The sequence below is a fragment of the Scyliorhinus torazame genome, chromosome 1 (genome assembly GCF_047496885.1).
Source record: "Scyliorhinus torazame isolate Kashiwa2021f chromosome 1, sScyTor2.1, whole genome shotgun sequence".
In the NCBI taxonomy this organism is placed as follows: domain Eukaryota; kingdom Metazoa; phylum Chordata; class Chondrichthyes; order Carcharhiniformes; family Scyliorhinidae; genus Scyliorhinus; species Scyliorhinus torazame.
The window spans coordinates 263,361,441-263,385,624 of NC_092707.1; the positions used below are offsets into that span (position 1 = coordinate 263,361,441).

Below are 24,184 nucleotides of genomic sequence, written 5' to 3' on the forward strand. Positions count from 1 at the left end.
TTCTTCTATAATCCTGATGTTACTCCCTTGTGATTATGTTGTTGATTATTTATGGTTGTCTTTTCTTTTGTAACGGCCTGCAGGATGTGAGCAGAGTGGCGACTGTTATCCTGTTCTAGTAAAAATCATATTGAGTTGATCATGTGAAATATGATCTACGCACAGCTTTACTCCTAGTCATTGTGTGTCATATTCCTTGTGGATATGAGAGGGAGGTGCCTTTTTTGACATCCCTTATCTCATTTATAATGAAGATGAGTGGAGCCAGGGCAGAGTGATGGGTGGATTGGGGTGATGGGGTTAAAGTGCTCACTGAGATTGAGGATAACTCCCCAGTTACAGCAACCATATTGGGTTTCTTTTTTTTTTGCTATTTTGAATTTAAGGATCCAGGCCTTTCTCCTTCGATGGACTGGGAAGATTATGTATCCTGGGGAGGACCGAGCTCCTTCTGACTCTTCCTTGAGGTTGGAGATTTTTTTCCTCTGGGTTCCTTTTTTTTTTTTAAAAACAGCAATCAGAATGGGAAGGATAATAATCATAATAATAATCTTTATTACGGTCACAAGTCGGCTTACATTAACACTGCAATGAAGTTACTGTGAAAAGCGTTTAGTCGCCACATTCCGGCGCCTGTTCGGGTACACAGAGGGAGAATTCAGAATGTCCAATTCACCTAACAGCACGACTTTCAGGAATTGTGGGAGGAAACCGGAGCATCCGGAGGAAACCCACCCAGACACAGGCCGACTCCACACAGTGACCCAAGCCGAGAATCGAATCTGGAATCTGGCGCTGTGAGGCAACAGTGCTAAGTGGGTTTGGTTATACATTGGCTGGTCTGTTAAAGAGAGATTGTTCTTAGTATCATTTTAGTGATGGTGGACAATTCTGGGTAATGGTTGATATTTTTAGATCAGTCTGGGAGTTCTTATCTTACAGGTTTTTCTTTCTCCCTTTTTTCTTCACCTGGGTGAGCAGGGTGCTGTTACTAATCCTGGTCTGGTTCTGTGGTTTAGGGAAGGGTCCTCTGGTTGTAACGAGGAGGGAATCTCACTCTCACACACACAAGCTCCACCACACAGCCCCCTCCCCTCCCTCTCCCCCTCAGACACCCAATTGTTGAGTGTCTTGACAATTCTTCTTCTCTTCGGTGATAGGCTCTCCCCAGCTGGGACTGGTGTACTCATCCATTTTTTCCTTTCCAATATAAATGAGGGTGGTGCACTGCCCTGGATGTGGTTGGAGGTTCAGGTCCGACTAGGGTGTGGGTGCTGGGTTATACTGGAGGGATTTATTCCTGTGTGATATGAGGTGCTGGACTAGGCCAGATCCGGTGCTGCGGCTGGTATTCTATTTCTCCTGTAGCTTGGATATCCCTTCTTCAAGGCACCTATTAGGGGGGTTCTTGAGAGTTTAGGTATTGCTTCTTCGGTGCACAGGGGCCTCGGGTTGAGCTGAGTCCTGTATTTTGGTTAATAGCCTGTTGCACCCCCCCCCCCCTCCCCTCCCCCCTAGGAGGTGGGGCGCTTTCTTGGTTGAATGAGCAGTTTGTTCTCTTCCTCATTATTGGGTGATTGGCGAGCGCCAGGTAAATATAAAACCAGGGCTGGGCCCGGATTCTTTTTTATCTTGCAGTTTACTTCTAGTAGCTCTAACTCTTTTGCCTCGGTTTATCTTGGGAGGCCCTGAAAGCTTCATCATAATCCAAACAAGTTGTTGCCGGTCCTCTCTGTGCAAGTGATTGATGTTAGTTCTGCACTGGGCTGAGATTGGGGTTATAGTTGCGTTGTATTTTATAATAATAATTATTATTATTATCATTTATTGTCTCAAGTGGGCTTTAATGAAGTTACTGTGAAAAGACCCTGTAACTCTCCTTTAAAACTGGTGTTTTTGCGTATTTTCTTTGTCTTCTTTTCTTTTGTAAGGGTGGATATAAAGAATCTGTGATTGGCTCCTGCATGGGTGCAGATAGGGTTGGTATCTAATGAGTTGAAGTTGTGGTGTCATTGGTACTGCTAGAGTTGAGGGAGATAGAACTGGTGTGCACCCGAACATGGCATGGAAAATCTATCCTGAACTTTTGTGGAAATTGAGAGCAGACACGTCAGGGAAGGGTGTGCACCATTTTACCATGTTTTCATGGTTTCATTCTGTTTCTTCCTTGGTCTCTGGTGGGGCTAGTACAGGCATCCAGCTATGCCTAATGACTGTATCAAACCAGTTACAATGTTGTTCTCCTGTTTCCCTCTGTATTCATGTGTGCTGAGCTGCTTTACTACCAGTGCATTCACTACCTCTGTAGCTACTTCCTTTAATATCCTAGGATGCAACTCATTAAGCCCAGGGAACTTAGCAGCCTTTAGCCCCATTTTTTCCCTAGTATTCTGAAATATGAGGATTCCCGAAACAAATTACATTAGCATAACTGATCATTAACGTGAATCAAAATCAATTAAAAGCAATTTAGTTTACTAATTCGATTTGACAGGAACTGCTCAAGATTGATCAATTGTTTGGTGGTACAGGCCGTGAACACTGTTGAATAGAGAGCCATGTTCCTGAGCCTTTAGATCTTGAGTTCATCCGGACAAATGCAAGAATGCCAAGTTTCAAATGATCACAATAATTTATACTACAGGAAACAGGGGGCAGGATTCTCCGAAATGGAGGCAGAGTGTTTGCGCCGTCGTGAACGCCGTCGAGGTTCACGACAGCGCGAAACGGCCCCTAACCTGACCGATTCAGGGCCTGATAATGGGCTAGGAGCAGCGCCGCGTCATTTACGCGCACCAGGCCTTAGCGCCGGCCGCGTAAAGGCAGCGCCACATACATGACGCGGCCGGCGCCGCATAACTGGCGTCACCCGCACATGCGTGGTTGCCGTCCTCTCCGAGTCCGCCCCGCAAGAAGATATCTGACGGATCTTGCGGGGCTGCGGAAGGAGGTCCTCCTTCAGAGAGGCCGGCCTGACGATCGGTGGGCACCGATCGCGGGCCAGACCCCATTTGAGGCCCCCCCCGGGTGCAGGATCCCCCCCTCGCCCCCCCGACCCCCAGCGTTCCCGCGCTGTTCCCGCCGGCAGCGACCAAGTGTGGACGGCGGCGGGGGGAATCCACCGTTTTGGGAAGGCCACTCGGCCCATCCGGGCCGGAGAATCGCGGGGGTACCGGTGAATCGCCATTTTGGCTATCTCGGGCGATTCACTGTACCGCGCCACGCAAAAGCGATTGTGCCGATCTGACCGCTTCCATGAATCGCGGGAGGGCGTTGGACCGGCGTCGCGGGAAAATCTGGCGACCCAGGCGATTCTCCCAACCGGCGCGGGAGCGGAGAATCGCGCCCAGGGTGTTGAATGGTTGCAACTCGTCTCGGATTGGTCAAGTCATTGTCATGGAGAAAGCAACAGGAAATGAAGGGTTCCCTGGTAATTCAAAAAAGGCACAAGGCTTGTACTTCTTTTATTTACAGAGAACGGGTCCCTGCATATGAACGTATGGTGCTTCTAGATAGCTTAAAATGAACCACATTGGGACTGATCATCTTAAATTGGTTGTTAGTGTAGCTATTTGCACACTTAGGATTGTTCGGCAAGTGCTGCCCGATTGCTGAATCGCATTTTCAAGTGGTCCCAGGTACGTAGGCATACATCCCAATGACAGCTGGCCAAATGAAACAGCATGTTTCTTCAATTCTTCATAATATACAGAACCCATAGCTTGTTGTTGCTTCCTCCATGGCAACGGCTTGTTCAATCATTTGCCAACCAGTCAACACCCTATTCTCCTGTAGTACAAATTCTTACGATTGTTTAAAATTTGGTATTCTTGTGTTTGTCTTGACAAAAGAAAGACAAAAAGCTTCAGCAACATAGGCCATTGAGCCTCTCGAGCATGCCCCGCCATTAAATGTGGCTGGACACTTCAGTGCCTTTTATACCACTTTCCCCATAAACCCTTACGTTACATGGCTCTCTTTTCAACAATATTTAAGATTGATTCTTCCATGGCTATATTTTCACAAACACTGTAGGTAACTTTGCTTGTGTATCGCCTTACAACTGGAGTTTCATTGTCTTTGTCTCCACATTTTCTGTTTTCAACAATGGGTGTCTTTGAATCAGAGTTATTGAAACTAGCTGATTGTTCCCATTTTTGTCCTGTAATAAACACACAAGAAAACGGTTTCAACATATGTGTGATGTTGAAGCAAACTGTTGTTCATTACTTTCCAAACTTTACACGTGTCTTGTTGATAAAGGGAGCCTTTCAGTTTACAGGCATAATACTTCAGACAGGTGAGTAGGAGTGCAGAAGAAGGCCATTCAGTCCATGGAGTCTGCACCGACCCTCTGAAAGAGCACCCCACTCTAGCCCACTTCACTGCTCTATCTCCATAACACTGCCTAAACTACACATTCCCGGTTACCAAGGGGCAATTTAGCATGGCCAATCCACCTAACCTGCACATCTTTGGACTGTGGGAGGAAACAGGAGCACCCGGAGGAAATCCACGGGGAGGAAGTGCAAACTCTGCACAGACACCCACTGTCAGAATCGGACCCAGGTACCTGGTACTGTGATGCAGCAGTGCTAACCACTGTGCCACAGAGCCGCCCTTTAAAAAGGAACTTAGGCAAAACGGCAACTCTCTCATGCAAAAGTATGCAACATTAAAATATGCTCATATTAGCGAAATAGTCTTCAATTTATGAACATTTGGACAACAAATAATGGAGCAATATTTGTTTTTGAAATAGTGCGCACTTTATTAGGCCATTTCAATTGCTCAAAATACTTCTTTTTTTTTTAAAAAGTGCGCCCCTTTTCAGAGACAAACAATTTGCACTTTTGTAGATATCCCAAATGGGCTCAGAGGGAAAATGAAACTGAGGAGTTAAAGGATTTTGTACTGGAGATCTCTATTTTCTTATAATTCCACAACAGCACCTGAATTTGAAAGTTTTGTTTCTAGGAAATTGGTGTGAAATATCATAGAATTTACAGTGCAGAAGTAGGCCATTCGGCCCATCGAGTCTGCACCGGCTCTTGGAAAGAGCACCTTACCCAAGGTCACCACCTCCACCCAATCCCCATAACCCAGTAACCCTACCCAACGCTAAGGACAATTTTTGGACACTAAGGGCAATTTATCATGGCCAATCCACCTAACCTGCACATCCTTGGACTGTGGGAGGAAAACGGAGCACCCGGAGGAAACCCACGCACACGCGGGGAGGATGTGCAGACTCCGCACAGACAGTGACCCAAGCCGGAATCGAACCTGGGACCCTGGAGCTGTGAAGCAATTGTGCTAACCACTATGCTACCGTGCTGCCCTGCAGAATTCTATGCCCAAGGGAGAATTCTATCTCCCTTGTACAGCACACCATACCAGACCGTGGATAATTCCAAGCTGGGAGTCAGAATGTTTTGCTTTCAGTCTTTGGCTATGAATTGTATTCTGAGACTTTTGGTGCATCACATTATTGTGATTCCTTCATTCCATTACACCCTTATTATTTTACCGTCATTATTCATTCCAAGTGATACTACGTTTCTTTCAATTAAAAATAATTACTTTCCCCCAACCCCACAAAAAGTCTTAAAATCCTACCAGAATATTGTTGTATTATTTATTAATAGTACCTTGCATTAGTTCAGATTGGAGCTGTTCAGCAATGTCGGATGTGCTGCTGCTATGGGTAAGTTTTTGTTCTTGATCCAGCATTGAACCACACATTAATTCTTCTGCATCTGGTATACTTTCAGGTTGTTGGAACTCTTCATCTTCTATGTGCACATAATAATATTGGGGATGAGTGAAATATAAGCAGTAACTTTTCCTTAAAGAAGCTCTTCAAAAAAAAGTATTTGAAATTGACACATAAAACCTTAGTTGCCCTCAAAATAAGGCAATGATTTCCCCTCTTTTTAAACTGTAGACACTCAAGGCCATGGTTGCTCAGATTCTGTGACTATTCGAGTTAAAAGCCAATCAACTTGCACCAATGGACCAAGTGTTGTTGAGGTGGTATGGCAATTCCTTGAGTTACAAGGAATTTTTAATGTAATATTACAGAAGTTACAATATATATTGTGCTCGCTGAACTTGTGAAGTGAATATAAATCTCAACAGCATTTTCTTTCCCTTTCCATTTTCAATCCCAACCAAAAATCCGAACCAAACTCAGCTTGGTATGAAAAATTAAGTACCATGCACAACTGCTCCACTCTTTGTAAACATGCTCAACCACCATGATAATACTTTTTAATACAGGGACTGTTTTGAGGTGAATGGAGTTCAAAACAAAAATCATGCAGTGCAATTTTCCTTACCAGAAAAGTATAAAACACAAGGGAATTTCAGAAGAGAGTGGAATTACAAACACCATGCTGTACTTAGACAATCATAGAATTTACAGTGTAGGAGGAGGCCATTCAGCTCATCAAGTCTGCACCAGCCCTTGGAAACAGCACCCTATTAAGCCACCGCCTCCACCCTATCCTCGTAACCCCACCTAACATTTTGGACACAAAGGGGCAATTTAGCATGGCCAATCCACCTAACCTGCACACCTTTGACTGTGGGACGAAACCAGAGCACCCGGAGGAAACCCACGCAGACACGGGGAGAAAGTGTAAACTCCACATAGACAGTCACCCGAGGCCGGAATTGAACCAAGGATCCTGGACCTGTGAGACAGCAGAGCTAATCACTGTGCCACAGTAGTGCTAGTGGGTAACTTTATGAAATAAGCACAACTATTCCATCCCATCTGTTAGTCCGTTGACAAAAACACAATTCTGCAATTAATACATTTTCCAAGACTTCCCCAAATGTATTTTTGCATGTATTGCGCTCCTGGGTATTCAACCCATTTCCCAATACATGCATGTTATATGAAAAACACTGAACAATGTTTGTAAAGGTTATTGCATACAACATTTACCTGGATTATAGCCCATATTTTGTTTAAAATGGTGCATTTTATGTGCAAAGAATGTGTTATTGGTAGGACCCAATAGAGATCTATGGACTGAGCATTTTGTGAACCACCCGGTATTTATGTCACCAGTTTTTCTTGCTCAGATTAATTATACTTAGACTTTAAGCATGGATGTCAAATGCAACAGGACTGGATTAAATGATACAAGAATGCAGATTTTCTTTAAATGAGAATTGCGTATTATTTATTTAAGATTGAATAAATTTGTACCAGAAATATTATTTCAGGCTTAATTAAATAGCTGACAAATCACTCAACAGCTAAGTAACTCCAGTCACTGTATAACAGAAAAACAATGAGCCATAAACTGGTGCTGATATGCTATAATAATCCAGACAGAAAGCCAATTCACCTTGAAGCATGACTTCTTGCAGGACAAAACTGCTCTTAAAGCTAAATTATCTTTCATCTGCATATGGTACATTGGCCTCAATTAATACAGCAATGCTTTAAGCATCAAACAGTAAACATATTCTTTGCAGCAGCAATTAAAATGTGTTAGGATTTACCTCTGTTGTTAAATTCTATTTTTAAGTCTGTGAAAAAATGTACAACTAAAATGTACAACTCATCAAAAGTAGAAAAAAAAAGGAGTAAATTTTAACCTTGACTACAAAACAAGATATATCTACACCTTGATTACTAGCTGCTTTTCCCTCAGGAGCTGACATCAATTTATTAGCAATACGCATCTGGGGATTAATCCTCTGCATTTGCATCCCATTCTCCTTTCTTCAGTTTAACATAGAGACCATCAAAATGTCACAGATGATATTAATCATTAACAATGATCCAAGAGCAGTTACAATTACAAATAGGTTACTGACCAAATGTACATTATACATATTTCCATGACTATTGCTGAAGAGACATGCAGTCAAAAGATTTTCATCTTGTAGTCATCAAGGACAGACGCCAGAATGGCAACAAATCTCAAAGGGAACAACAATTAACTGTTTAAGAGGATGCTGATTGGTTGACATGTGAACTCTGGTAGCATTGTGAGGCCTCAACGCCAACCCAGACATACATATCTGTAAGCCCAACAAAGGGACATTTTTTTGTTGCTTTAATAAGTGTGACTATGTCAAGACATATCTAAATTTCAATCCGCTGGACCCGCCTCTAAACATGACTGCACAGCGCTGCTTGAAAACAAGTTACAGAAATGCTTGTTGGACTTATGTAAGAGTAACAACCTGCCTAGTGGTGAATATGACAGGATTTGTTTCCATGGCTTAGTGCACCCATGCATGTATGAACTGCCCAAGAGTCTAAGACACAAAAGTGATGCCACTTTATGCCCCATCTTATCTATGACTGGTTCTGCACATGAACTGGCCAAGGTAGCATTGTGGATAGCACAGTTGCTTCACAACTCCAGGGTCCCAGGTTTGATTCCGGCTTGGGTCACTGTCTATGCGGAGTCTGCACATCCTCCCCGTGTGCGCGTGGGTTTCCTCCGGGTGCTCCGGTTTCGTCCGACAGTCCAAAGATGTGCAGGTTAGGTGGATTGGCCATGATAAATTGCCCTTCGTGTCCAAAAATTGCCCTTAGTGTTGGGTAGGGTTACTGGGTTATGGGGATAGGGTGAAGGTGTTGACCTTGGGTAGGGTGCTCTTTCCAAGAGCCGGTGCAGACTCGATGGGCCGAATGGCCTCCTTCTGCACTGTAAATCCTATGAAATTCTATGGCCAAATGGTTGTGAGAGTTGCTACAACTACTTACGAAGATGTTTTCAACGTATACTACAACTACTAACAAAGATGTTTTCTTCACCTTTGCCAAGACCATATGGGACTTGCATATTGATAGTAATGTTGCGTCCATATGCTCATTCAACATTTCTAGCCCACTCACTAATGTACCACTCAAGGAGGGTATAAAGACTCGTACCATGTCACTATAGCATGTCTACCAAGGCTTGCCACCATTGTCTGAATCTGTATTCAATGAACATATGAACTCAGCGGCTCGCACAGTTGATCTGTTTTAACAATACCATTCGTGCCCAAATGGATGGTGTTGCCATGAGATCCCCCTCGACCCAGTTCTCAAAAACATCTGTCGGTTTCCACAAGAAACATGCCTCTGATGAAATGACCCCTAATCTCCTACGCCTCGCATACTTCCAATACGTAGCTGATACCTTTGCTATATTTGAATCTGCAGCTGCAAAGCTTCCTTGCACACCTTAATGGGTTTCATCCTGAGCTCAAATGCACCTCGAAATGGAACAGTGAAACAACGCTCTTTCCTTGGCATGCTCATTGAGAAATCTGCCAATGGGTTCTCTAATACCGACTACTGCAAAGTCCACCTTCACTAGTTAACATAGGCCACACTCTACAGGATTGGTCTTATTGGCAACTTCATAGTTAGGGCCTGAGCTATTTGCTCATCGTGTAAGTTTGATGCCAAAAGAGGTTGAATCAAACTTAACCTGCAGGATATTGGCTATCCTGATCGGAACACAGCTCGCTGTATACCTCACAAATTCACGAATGGGCCTACGGTTGCCATTGCTTTATCCTGAAAAGTACCCACTTTACCTCAGATTACCCAGGAAGGGTAATGTTTCTCAAAATTTGTACAACAGGTGAAGCTAACCATCTCACACTGTTACTGTGCAGTTGCAACACAACTGGTATTCTCCACCAATAGGATTCTGCTATCAAGCCAAATTAGACACTCTGCCTACCACACAAATGAGTAATATGGTATACAACTTTTAGTGACAGGGTGATGCTAGGTAAGTAGACCATACGTCCCAATGACTGGTGGAGTGCATCAAACAACAGACCCTTCCGCTGATTGCAACAGGCAAAGTACTAACCATACTCAACCAGCTTGCAATTGCAAAACTCAAAAGTGTCCAATATTCAATGTGATTTTCCAATTAGACAATAGTTACTAAACAATTCCAAACGCGCTAAGAATTACACGAACAACAAACTTAAAATGATCAGTCTCACGCTTACTTCAGCATGCTAGGATGTACATATATTCACACGAGGGCCTTGTCTTTTGCAAACCAATAGAACATGTTGACATATTGTGCCTTTTTCAACTAAATAACAGCTTGGGAGACAGCCATTCCCCGGTTCATTTCCCACGGCAATGCCTTGACCAGAGGTGATTTGCCAACCAATCAGAATTATTTTCTCATACAGTATAAATTGTTGTTCCTTTTGAGATGTGTTTTTTTTTTTGCATTTATTCCAATCCAATGAGTGTAAGATGAAAAGCTTCGACAGCATATCTCCTTTCTTGGCAATAGTCAAGTTCAGTACTAAGAAGTGACTATTTCAGCGACTGTTCAACACATCAGTGCACAATGTCATAAATGCCTGGTGGAAAGAAACTAAGAGCAGAATAAAGAAATCAAGGAATAGTCTGAAGAAATATAGCTTTGAGTACAGTACCTGGCAGTTTCTGAGAAGAAGAGGCATGAGTGATACCAGGTAAGAGAGAACTCACAGTGTGAAGCAGTAGAGGCACACTTTTAGTGCTTGGCAAAGCCTCATAAAGATGCACACAGTTGCTGATAGATTGACTTCGCTTAGCTTCCAAAGAAATAAAGCAGGCAAAGATAATTACAACAGACAAAAAGATACATATTTGAGGATGCTATATATAAAAAATAAAAATCAAGATTACAAATATCATTATTTTGTGATTGTTTCCTGTTATAGCAAGATTTCAATTGCCCTTCTACTTGCACTTAACTTTTTTAAAAATGCACATGAATTCAAAAATGTTAACATTTAAGTGACATTACAAGATCACATCACATATCACTTATAGGCAAGTTCAGGAACTCTTCTCTTCTAGTTTGATCCCAGGAAGATATGCGTGAAAGAATGCATATATAGGTTTGTACAGTTTGAATTGACATTGAAGCAGATGAAAAGGATCAAATACAACTTGCATTTATATAGTGCCATGAACATAAAACATCCCACGGTGTTTTACAAACATCATCAAACAAAAACCGAAGAGTCACATGAGAAGAAATTAGAGCAAATGAGCAATGGCTTGGTCAAAAAAGGTTTTAAGGAACAATCCAAGGAGACAAAATCAAGAATGCTCAAGAGGTCAGAATTAGAAGTGTGCTGAGATCTTTGAGGCCTGCAAGAGATCAGGGATAGGGAGAGGGCAAGACGATGGAATGATTTGAAAAAAAATTAGAATTTTAAAACAGAGGTGTTGCTTAACTGGGAGCTGAAGGGATATGGGTGCACATAACTTGGTGCATTTTAGGACATAAGCAGGAGAGTTTTCAACTGCTTCAAGTTTGCAGAGTGCAAAATCAGGAAAGCTAACATTCCTGTAACCAAGGTATTGAGGTAACAAAGGCATGGGTAGTGTTCGGCAGCTCATATGTTCGAGGAAAGGACAGAGACAGGCGATGTAACGGAGGTAGAAATAGGCGGTCTTAGTGATGGCATGGATACGTGGTAGAAAGCTCATCTCAGGGTCAAACTAAGATTGATTGAGACATTGTGTTACCACACTGGTTAAGCCATTAATGTTAGCTGTTCAAAAAACTATTAGCCCAGCATTTTAAATGCAACCATGCATGTGCACAGCACATTACACATCCAGTATTCATGCTTCATTTTGGCCAACCTAATCTTCAGTCTTGTTTGCTTTGCATTATTTGTCACCAATATCACTTTAAAATCATGAATCTCAAGTTCCTCATGTGTAATCAGATATGATACAGAAACAGTTCAACACCATGCAGAGTGAAATGTTAGCCTTAGCTGTGCCAATTATGGGATGCATGAGCGATCCTGGGACTTTATAAAGAAGTGATATTGGAAGCTGTTACAATAATTCACAGATGTAAAAAATAAGTCTTAATTTCTTTTACGCAGCAAATTAAAAACCCTGAACAATCCAATATGGTGCATAATATGTGGCGGTATCTGTTCAAATAAATTGGTTGCTCTGATAACACCTCAAAATATCTGGTTGACAATGCTACTCGCACTTTACAAGACATTGCGACTATACTTTGGTGGAATATTAAATGGCAACTGCATTTCTAACATTTGGCGTGAGGGGATAAAAATCTCTCAACACTTAGAAGAAGTGTCTTTAGTCAGCTATGGATAATTAACTGAAGTCAGGGGTATGCCACAAGTCTGAATTACACTGCATAAAAATTCTACAATGAAATATAAGATATTTTAGCCTGTAATTATACTTTTGTACTTTCTTTCATCATGTTTTCAATTGTATAGACAAAGAAATATTGCAATTGCCATTCAAACTGTGCCAGAACACACATACAGCAAAACATTACTCAGATGTTCACTGCATGGAAAATCCAATTAGGTAAGCTATTCATCATAAAGGAAAGTGGAGGCAGCAAATGTCCATTTCATCTCACTTAGACACAGATGCAGCATATTTAAAAATGGCACTCATTATTAAAGACTTGTCCATCTGGCAAATATATGTGCCTTTTAACAACTAATTACATCAAATCACAGTAATAAAGATATTAAGCATAAAGGGCCTTGTTAAAAATAAGTTTGTAGTTGGTCATTACTTATTAAAAAGAACCCATCCTGATTTACAAATTTGGTCTTAATTGAAGAAAAAGCTAAAGAAATGCAAAAATGATCGAGTCTGAAAGCTGAAGGGTTTATGGAAAACAAACATGCTAATCACACCAATTTGTTATCCGTCAATGGGGATATGTTTGTTTGCCAATAGCTTTGTAGCCCTGTGTCAGCCAGCAATGGCACCTGAGAAGGCGAATATGAGGTACCATCTGCTTGTCTTTTATCTTTAGACTCCACTCTTTAAAAGGAAACCAAAAAAATAAAAATCTACTGTTTCAAGTCCTACAGTTAATAATAAAAAGATCATTATTTATGGCCAGCGGGGGACACATTTCTCTGTACGTCTGTGCAGCACACAAAGGAGGACTTCTATGGATAACTCCTTGTAAAAGAAATAATGGCACACCACAGCAGAATGAAAAGAACCTTGTCGTCAGTCTACTCTCCTGCAATCGACATCATTTCAAAATCCACAAAACACATGCTTACAAGTCTGTATAGTGTGTGTTTCCACACTAGTCCTTTCACTCAGGTTCCTTTCAGGTCTATGATTTAGCAACAACACTGTAGTGGACACCAAGAGCCGGGTTTCTCAACAGAAATAAAATAGAAGATTGGCCAAACAGCACTTAACCATATGTAGTAGCACAGACTTCTCAACGTCATTGTATTATGGCAATTGAGTGAGCATCACCAAAATTTAAAGAGCAAACATTAAACTTCAACCTTGTGCCATATATATTAGGCATTTAATCTGACGTACTTATTTTAAATATACCATGTAATTTATGGTTCATTCAGATCAGATTTATTTATTAAATTATGTGTTTGTAATTATAGATTTATAAAAATGCTAATAGCCTACCCCCGCTTCAGAATCCTAGTTCCTATGCTCTTATGTTCTTCATACCATAAATAAAGTTTGCAAAGTCAAGTTTACACAGAATACAAATGTTTAATTCGAAAAACAGGTCAATTAAAAATTCTCATTTTTAACTCTTTGACCACAAATACTGAAAAAGGAGAGTAAACACTTGTTTACTGACAGTTTGGCAATAAAAATGTATATTAGCAACACTGGAAATTTGATTTGAAGTTAATTCCCATTAAATATAATTAAAAATGGAACTCTAATTCTAGTCCTTTATTACACTTCCAACAATGAGCTATAAACGAACACAATGCAAGAATTTCAGCACCATTTACAAATTATACTAAATTCTCTTCTTGTAGTATATGGGCTCACTGTATACTGCTCTGCAAATTATGTTAAACCAAATTTAAGTTGAGCACTTATTGATCAAAATTTTGAATGAAAATTTGTTAACTGGGTCATTCTAATGACAAGAAATGTCATGCAAAAAGTAATGTACATAAATATAAGGTATATAAAACTACATTAACATTTACATTTGTATAATGAAATGCAAAAAGTCTGAAAGCAACTTACAGAAGAGGAGGAGGTAGAATTTTTCTGGGAACATGGTAGTAGGGGAGGGAGTAGAGAAAGAGAAAGAAAGAATATGGATAATTGAGGAAATAACTTGTTTGGAGGTTATAAAGATAAAGGGGAAAGGAGCGAGGCAAAATATTTCTTTGAAGCCTGTTCGAGAATTAAGGGAATAATGACCAATAAAGTAACTCTTTATGGTGAATTAGTGTGAGCATAGAAAAACAGCAATCTAGAGTCAATGGATTGAAGGCTGCAGATTGAACACACAGCTGGAAAAAAATTACAAAAATAGAAAGGGGTGAAACCTGGAGGAAATTAAAATTAATGACGAGGGCTGCTGGGCCACAGGAACAGAATGAAGATAGGAACGATAGATATGCAGGATGTTTTCTGGTAGAGAACGTGGACCGCAATGTTCTGATTAAGCTGAGGGCAGTGTGGGGTGGAAGCGTAGAGGAAAAAAAAGGTCAAACGTAACCTCATAATGAAACCATGTTGAGGGCTCCAACAGCATGAACATGAAACAGGAGCATAAGTGAGTATATTGAGAAAATGGTGGTCATCATGCCAGACCATAGGTGAGATCGAATGCACAGTAGGGAACTGAATGGAATGCTGAATGCGTGGGAACCTGTAGGTTTTCCTCCATGCCACACAGCATCCTGATTTGGAATTACATCACCATTCCTTCACTGCCACAGAGTCAAAATCCTGGAGTTCCCTTTCTAATAGCACTGTGGGTGCACTGACACCACATGGGCTACAGGGGTTCAAGGTGGCTCTGAAGGGCAATAACTGCTGGCCGAATCAATAAGACCCACACCCCATGAAAGAATAAAAAAATAAACTAAACCCTCACTCTTTTTTCATAGCTGTGCAAATTTCTCAAGCATATATCCAATACTCTTTTGAAAGTTACAATTGAAGTAACTTCCATTACCCTGTCAACCTATCCCAGATGTTAAAATTCGCTGCATTAAAAAACTCATTGCCCCTTGTATGATCTTAAATTTGGTTACCAACCCTCTATTTACTCCATCAAGGCCCCACATGTTTTTTCTATCCCAGCTTCTCTCATTTCTCCACATAACTGAAATCGCTCACCCCTCTAGTAAAATCTCCTCTGCATTTTCTCAAAGGCCTTTATATCTGCGGTGCCCAGAATTGGGCATAATCTAGCTGAGTTCCAACCACATGTATCAAGATTTGCTACAACTGCCTCACTTTTCCATTCCATATCTCCATTTATAAAGCCAAGACTCCTGGATACTTTTTGTACACAAAAGCTGCCGTATCAACATGTCCTGCCTTCAAAGATTAATGTATGTGACCCGCCGGTTCGCTCTTCTTTAAAATTGTAATTTATTTTTTCATCATGTCGCTGCATTTTTCTTTCCAAAGGTCATCACTTAATCTGTCTCTGTATTAAATAATAGCTGGTTTAAACTTTGAGCAGGAAGTTACCATTCATGCAGGGCTTGACAATGGAAATTGGCAGAATCCTCAAATTAGTGATGGTGATGGAAAGAGCCGAGTACCAACAGTTTAAATGTGGAAACTGACCCTGTATTTGCAGATGTTAGAGAGGGAGCATTTATAATGAACAGAATTGTTGTACATCACAGGTAACTGCACTTACTTGAGAAAATAAAGTGCATGAGGAGATAGGAGGAAATTAAGCTGGAAGATGTGGACAAACAACAGTGACAGAAGGTGTAAATGATGTGATAAAATAATGAAGAGACTGAGGACAAGATAAGGACAGCATGCAACATGAATTGCAAAAGAAGTCATGTGACTCTGAACAACTTGTTGCCTTGGTGCTGTGAGCTGATCTATAGTCAAATTAGTAACAATGCTACGCAGCTACATGGCAACAATGCATTAACAGACTCTGAAGAGGGAAGGCAGGAGATATGGGGGTATTTTACAAAGTCAGAAGAACTGAGTAGGAGCTCCTGCAGGAAAGGGGTGATGGCAACATTTTTGAGAAAACTGGAAGCAAAGCATGATAAAGAGAGTTGACAACGCGAGTCAGTGTGCAGAGTTCAGGAATAAGGAACTAGATTAGAAGACAATCAAGGGATGGGGTGGAAGGTTCATGGAGGAAGCAAGTCCAGTAAGAACTTTAATGAGGATAGCAAAAATGCTCAATATTCTACTGGGTTAGCAAGGAGTAGAGATAGAGTGGAGTGCAGCAAGTAAGTAAATAAACCTAAAAATGCTCACATCCAGAATTTGAGTTGATGATAAATCCATAATTTGCAAAAAAAATTTAACTAAGCCCATGAAGGCAGGCAAAATATTACATCATAGTACAAAAATACTTTGCAGTTCATTCATAATTTAGTCCTTCAGTTAAACTTACCTGTTGCTTTCTGACGAACAATATTTCTGGCCTTTTCGACTCCTGGGGCACCAGAGGTAGTTGCACTTCTAAATCGCATATGCTCTTGTGCACCATCAGGTTGACTTCTCCAACTCAGAGAAAAGGACCTACCTACTCCAGTTACCTTATTAAGATCCTGATATACACCTTAAAAATTAATGATGCATAAAACATATTAAGTTCAGTCCTACATATCATTAATTCATTTACCCAAATGTTAATTCATTGAATCAATTGTTAATTCAATTAACCAACTGCTAATTAATTCAACCAATTGTTGATTATGTATAAATATGGCATTCCTGCACAAAACGTTCACATTGAACTACACAAATGGTTGATAATGCACTAACTGTGAATGTTGGATATTCATACCAAAGTTTAGGTTAATAGTAATCATGAAATTATACTTGTTAACTTCAATTTTCTACCGGATTTTGGATTGGCTGCGGAAGCAAGAGCAGCAAACTTCATCTTGTACGGTCTATCAGGCACTTTGTCACCCCATCACAATTCAAGATCAAAAGCATATTTGCATTCATAGAATTTACAGTGCAGAAGGCCGCCATTCGGCCCATTGAGTCTGCACCGGCCCTTGGAAAGAGCACCCCACTTATGCCCACGCCTCCATCCTATCCCCGTAACCCCATTTAACCTTATTGGACACGAAGGACAATTTATCATGGCCAATCCACCTAACCTGCACATCTTTGGACTGTGGAAGAAAACCGGAGGCATCCAGAGGAAACCCACGCACTCACAGGTAGAACGTGCAGACTCCGCACAGACAGTGACCCAAGCCGGGGATCAAACCTGGGACCCTGGAGCTGTGAAGCAATTGTGATAACCACTGTGCTATCGGTATTGTGATAATGCAGTGGGACATTTGAAAACAGGAGTAAATCAGGCATACTGATGATGGAGTCAAAGCCATATGTCCGCCATTTCTCCCAAAAGCATAGCCTTTCAAATAACTTAGATAAATAAATGTTGTTACCTCGCCCTCTTTGCTTCTTTTCCTTTTGCTCACTTAGTTTGTCCAGTGGTAAATTATTCATATCCAGACTGTAAACACATCTTGCCAACACCACAGTAAGAGAATCCATAATTTTTGCCCATTCAATAATTAGTTCATTCCAGGTAGTGAGAGAAGACAGTACAGATAGCAGCTCATCCCAAAGTTCTCGTGAGATATACACACTTAAATTAGCCCGGATCCAGGCAACAATAAGAGTCTGCAGAAAAGAAAAATAAAAGATTTGTGCTATAATTAAATATTTTAAAATTGACTACAATGGAAGGCAAGAGTTACAGGGATAATGCAATGTTAAAAAAAAATAGGGAACAATACCAAAGATGTACTTTAACCATGATTGCACCCAGGTAAACAAGAGAATGGTAATTTAATCACAACAGGCTACTTCATCACAAATAGCAATTAACAAAGAATTCTTGTATGGTCAAAGAAACAGCAAATTGCAAGCTATAATAATCACTTCTCGTTCACTTCTTTAGGTAGTGTTTTTATACTGTGATGTCTATTATTTAATTTTATTATAAATATTTACATATTAGTAAATATGACCTCAATATTAGTTTAACGGAGTACCATATTGACTGCCCTCCTTCCCACGTCACAGCAAAACAATTCAGCCTTTTAACGTATACAACACTTCACAGGGGGCTGTCATTTTACAAGTATTTTACTGCAATTCTTGAGTATTCTTACTTCAATCACATAAACTATGATACAAATTGCCTTCTGGTTGGCATTGCAGAACACAATGAGGAGATACCAGTAATTTTCTTTATTCATTCACCGAATGTGGGCTTCGCTGGCTAGGCCAGCATTTACTGCAAATCCTGAATTGCTCGAGGAGACGGTGAACCACTACAGTCTATATGGTGTAGATACACGTACAGTGCTGTTAAAGAGGGGGTTCCAGTATTTTGACCCAGCAGCAGCAAAGGGACGACAATGTATTTCAAAGTCAGGGTAATGTGTGGCTTGGAGGGAAACTTCCAGGTGGTGATGTTCTCATGCATCGGCTGCCCTTATCCATCTAGCTGGTAGAGGTCATAGGGTTGAAGGTGTTGTGAAAGGAGCCTTGGTGAAATGCTGCAATGCATTTTCTAGATGATACACACTGCTGCCATTGTGCATCAGTCGTGGAGGGAAGTGAATGTTGATGGTAGTCAGGAAGTGAGTTAAGAGTCAGGTGTGAATTACCCACCACAGGATTACCAGCCTCTGATCTGCTCTTGTAGCCATAGTATATAAATGGCTAATTCAATTTCTAGTCAATGGTAACCCCCAGGGATGGGAGATTGTCTTGGTACTACTATTTAATGTCATGGGGTGATGGTTAGATTCTTTCTTGTTGGAAACGGTCATTGCCAGGCACGTGCGTTACAAATGTTTCTTGCCATTTCTCAGCCCAAGCCTGAATATTGTCCATATTTTGTTGCATATGGGCACAGACTGCTTCAGTATCTGAGGACTCACAAATGGTACTTGAACATTGTGCAATCATTAGGGAACATCCCAACTCTTGACTTTATGTTGGAGGGAGTGTCATTGCGACGATGGTTGGGTCGAGAATGCTGCCCTGAGTAACTTCTGCAACAACATACCAGCACAGTGATGATTAGCCTCCAACCATAACCATCTTCCTTTGTGCAAGTTAAGATTTCTCCCCAATTCCCATTGATTCCAGTTTTGCTTGTGACATCAAGGTCACATTCAAGTCAAATGCGGCCTTGATATCGATTACAAATCAGACGACCTTCCGGACCCATGCCGGCCGACCTCCGTAGCACCATTTTCGCTTACCTTTAATGCAACATGTGAGTCTACTTGGTCCTCACGATCTCACTTGCTTTGTCATTCAATGTTACATTTCTTTATTTTGGGAAAATATCTTATGAAGGCATATATAATTTTAACAACATTTAAACAACAAGAGGAACAATCAACAGAACAGATAACACCCACCCGACCAACAATCAAACCCAGCCAACGTGGCTTACATACACAGTTCCCAAGTTCCCCCTCTCCACTAAGTGTTTCCCACCTCAACCATCCCCCCATGCCTCCCACTTTCCCTTTACACCTCCCCCCCACCCCGGCTTTTATATCTGATGACTGCTTAGTTTTCCCCAAAGAAGTCGAGAAAGGGCTGCCACCTCTGTGCGAAACCCAACATCGATCCCCTCAGGGCGAACTTGATCTTCTCCAGTCTGAGGAACCCAGCCATGTCCCTGATCTAAACCCCCTATTTCGGGGGTACGGGTCCCTCCACGCCAATAAGATCCGTCTCCGGGCTACCAGGGAGGCAAAGGCCAACACATCAGCTTCTCTCGCCCCCTGGACTCCCAGGTCTTCTGACACCAAAAATCGCCACCTTCGGACTCGGAACCACCCGTACCTTCAATACTGTGGACATGACATCGGCAAATCCTTGCCAAAATCCCCACAGCTTCGGACATGCCCAAAACATGTGGACATGATTTGCGGGCCCTCCCGCGCACCGCCCACACCTACACCTGTCTTCCACCCCTTCAAAGAACCTGCTCATACGGACCACAGTCATATGTGCCCTGTGGACCACCTTGAATTGCATCAGGCTAAGTCTGGCACACAACGAGGACGCGTTAAGCCTACTCAGGGCATCCTCCCACAATCCCGCCTCCAATTCCTTGCCCAATTCTACCTCCCATTTTCGCTTCACCTCCCCTATCGGGGTTCCCACCCATTCCATGAGTTCTTTATAAATTTCGGAGACCTTCCCTACCCCACTCCCGTTTTCGACACTACCTTATCCTATATCCCCTGGGCCGGTAGGTAGGGAAAGGTCGAAACCTGCCTTCGTGCAAAGACCCCCGCCTGAAGGTATCGGAACCCAATGCCCCCTAGGGAGCTCAAACCCCTCCTCTAAATCCTGCAAGCACGGAAAGCTGCTGTCAACAAACAGGTCCCCAAACTGCTCGATCCCGCTCTTCGGCACCTCTGAAACCCCCCAACCAACCCGACTCATGCAAACCGGTGGTTGCCTCAAATGAATGTCCAAACCGATACTCCCCTCCACTCCCAAGTGCTTCCGCCACTGTCCCCACACCCTCAAGGCCGCTACTACCACCAGGCCTGTGGAGTACCGAGCCGGCAAGAACGGCAGAGGTGTTACCAGTTACCAGTGCCCCTAAGCCGTCCTGTTTAGTACAGTGGGCTAAACAGCTGGCTTGTAATGCAGAACAAGGCCAGCAGCGCAGGTTCAATTCCCACACTGGCCTCCCCGAACAGGCCCCGGAATGTGGCGACTAGGGGCTTTTCACAGTAACTTCATTGAAGCCTACTTGTGACAGTAAGCAGTTATTATTATTGTGCCCCTACCGGCGGCCGCCTCCACCCGCTCCCATACCGACCCCTCCCCCACTACCTACTTCCTACTAAACCATTGCTATGTTTGCCACCCAGTAGTAGTTTCTCAAATTCAGCAGGGCCAGCCACCCCTCCCCTCGACCCCACTCCAGCAGCACCTTCTTTACCGCGGGGTTTTACCCGCCCACACAAATCCGGAGATCACCGGGTTCACCTTCTTAAAGAAAGCCTTGGGGATAAAAATAGGCGGGCACTGAAATATGAACAAAAACTTTGGGAGAACCGTCATCTTTACGGTCTGCACCCTCCCCGCCAGTGACAACGTTAGCATGTCCCACCTTCTGAAGTCCCCCTTTATCTGCTCCACCAACCGAGCCAAATTCAGCTTGTGCAGCTGCTCCCACTCCCGCTCCACCTCGATACCCAAATACCTAAAGCTCCCTCCCACCACCTTGAGCGGCATCACCCCCGTCTCCTCTTGCCCCTTTGCCTGAATTGTAAAGACCTCACGTTTACCCATATTCAATCTGCACCCCGAAAACCGTCCAAATTCCCCATGGATCCCGTAATCTCTCCAATCACCTCCCCCAAGCGGGTCAGAAATATACAAAAGTGGGTCGTCAGCATATAGTGAGACCATGTGCTCCCCCCCCCCCCCCCCCCACACACAATCCCCTGCCAGTCCTTTGATGCTCTCAGCCCCATTGCCAGTGGCTCTATAGCCAAGGTAAACAACAGTGGGGAGAGTGGATATCCTTGCCTCGTCCCAGGTGCAGCCTAAAATAACCCGAGCTCACTTGGTTCGTCCCCACACTCGCCACCGGTGCCTGGTACAGCAATCGGACACAGTCCACAAAACCCTGCCCAAACCCAAACCGCCAAGGACCTCCCACAAATACTGCCATAACACCCGAACAAAGATCTTGTCCGCATTCATGATGACCACAACCTCCACCTCCCTTCCCTCGGAGGGCATCATAATCACATTTAGCAGCTTGTTAAAGTTTGCCGTTAAATGCCTCCCCTTCACAAACCCCGTCTGGTCCTCCCCTATCACCCCTGGCACACAATCCTCTATTCTCGAGGCCAAGATCCTGGCCAGCAGCTTGCCATCTACATTTAGAAGGGAAATTGGCCTATGCGACCAGCACGGGTCCCAGCACTCCTGAAAACCTTTTATAAATCTCCACTGGGTAGCTATCCGGCCCCGGGGCCATGCCCGACTGCATCGCATCCAGCTCCTCCACCATTTCAAACAGCCCAATTGGGGCGCCTAGGCCCTCCACCAGCACATCCTCCACCTTCGGAAATTCCAATTCTTCCAAAAATGCCTCATCCTCCTCCACCCCGGCTGGGGGCTCCAACTCGTACAACCTGCTATAGAAGTCTCTAAACACCCCTTTCACCCCCACCTGGTCCAAAATCCTCTTCCCCCCTCTGTCCTTCACTTTCCCAATCTCCCTCGTCGCCTCCCGTTTCCTTAACTGAAATGAAAATGAAAATCGCTTATTGTCACAAGGAGGCTTCAAATGAAGTTACTGTGAAAAGCCCCTAGTCGCCACATTCTGGCGCCTGTTCGGGGAGTATGGGAATTGAACCGTGCTGCTGGCCTTGGTCTGCTTTACAAGCCAGCTATTTAGCCCACTGTGCTAAACCAGCCCCCACTGGTGTGCTAACATCCTGCTAGCCTTCTCCCCATATTCATACACTGTCATTGACACTACCATCGCCGAGCACTCAACGTCCACCACCCCCGCCAATAACGACCCATCCATAACAAAAAAGTCAATTCGGGAGTACACTTTGTGTACATGGGAAAAGAATGAGTGCTCTTTCGCTCTCGGCAGCCAACTCAACGATCCTCCCAGTGTAAACTTTACAATCCCCACCCAACACTTGGAAAAGAGCAACTCACTACCACCCATCAAAAACAAACAAATCCAAAACAGAGCAATGGCCCCAAGCACAGTCCAAAAGTGGCTCACACAAACCAGAAGAAAACCAAGATACAAGATAGGAACATCCCCTCCAGAGTTCAATGTCCTCATTCTCCTGCTAGTCCATTGTCTCTAATAAATTCCATCGCCTCCTCCGGCGACCCAAAGTAGATTCCCGGCCTTCGTACGTTACCTAGACACTCGCTGGGTATGACATGCCAAACTTACTTCTTAAAGAAGGCCGTCTTCATCTTATTGAAGCTCGTCCTCCTTTTGGCCAGCTCTACACCCAGGTCCTGATAAACACGCAGCTCGCTGTCTTCCCAAGTGCAGCGCCTTGTCTGCCTGGCCCACCTCAAAATCTGTTCCTTATCCTGTTGCACCATCGCCCTCGGCGGCTTGTTTCCTTGCAGCTTCCTCATAAGCGCCCTGTGCGCCCAGTCCACCTCCAAGGGCTGAACAAATGCTCCTTCAGCCAGCAGCTTCTCGAACATCTGTGCCACGTATGTACCAGCGTCCGCTCCCTCGCAGCCCTCCGGCAGGCCCACAATCCTCAAGTTCTGCCTGCGCAATCTATTCTCCAAGTCCTCCTCCTTGTCCTGCAGCCTCCTCTGCAGATCTCTCATCAACCTCATCTCTGCAGCCATCGAGGCAAGCTGCTCCTCATGCTCCACCACCGCCTCCTCCACTTTCTGGATCGCCTGGCCCTGGGCATCTAACTTCATTTCCATGCGGTCAATCCCCGCCTTCATCAGATCCACCACCCTGGCCAGGTCCTCCAAGTTTTCCTTCTTCTGCTGGACAAACCTCTCGTGGAGGAAGCTCACTAACTGGTCCGTTGTCCATGACCCTCTGCCATCTTCCCGTGTTGCAAGCTCCACACCAACTTTCGACCGTTGTACTCTCCTTTTTTTGTTACCACTTCTGGTCCACGTATCTATACAATGGTGGGATACTCTCTTCTGCCACTTCTCCTGCACCTTTTACTAACACTCAGCTCCGTCGTTAGCTGGGGAAAACGTCCAAAAGGTCCACCACGGGCGGGAGCCACTCAATGTGCAACCACTCACTCCAAGGTCACCACCTGAAGTCGCTCTCAGTGATACATTTCTGCTAAGGACTTCAGCTGACGATTTAGGTTCTCGCTGAATCCTTTGAAAAAATTCAAAGAGGTTTGTCCTCTAAATCACCATGCTTCATTTTACATAAGTACATAAGGACTAGGAGCAGTAGTTGGCCATCTGGCCCTTCGAGCCTGTTCCACCATTCAATGAGGTCATGGCTGATCTTTTGTGGACTCAGCTTCACTTTCCCGCCCGAACACCATAATCCTTTATTCCTTTATTCTTCAAAAAACTATCTTTATGTTGAAAACATTTAATGAAGGAGCCTCAATTGCTTCACTGGGCAGGGAATTCCATAAATTCACAACCGTT

At 43.3% G+C, this 24,184-nt stretch overlaps 1 protein-coding gene across 8 annotated transcripts in view; it reads right to left on the bottom strand.

The window, feature by feature from the left end:
- The window catches only part of ralgapa2 (Ral GTPase activating protein catalytic subunit alpha 2), an 855,222-nt gene that overhangs the window by 596,359 nt on the left and 234,679 nt on the right, over nt 1-24,184 (bottom strand). For 5 of the 8 annotated variants that reach the window (XM_072505626.1, XM_072505634.1, XM_072505660.1 and 2 more), the window contains exons 15-19: nt 17,431-17,668; nt 16,413-16,580; nt 10,438-10,578; nt 5,652-5,795; nt 4,062-4,162 (exon numbers count right to left, since the gene is read on the bottom strand). In XM_072505626.1, the coding sequence (XP_072361727.1) occupies nt 4,062-4,162; nt 5,652-5,795; nt 10,438-10,578; nt 16,413-16,580; nt 17,431-17,668 (792 nt within the window). The remainder of the gene's footprint in view (nt 1-4,061; nt 4,163-5,651; nt 5,796-10,437; nt 10,579-16,412; nt 16,581-17,430; nt 17,669-24,184) is intronic. The other 3 variants (XM_072505670.1, XM_072505641.1, XM_072505651.1) reach the window with 1 other exon arrangement.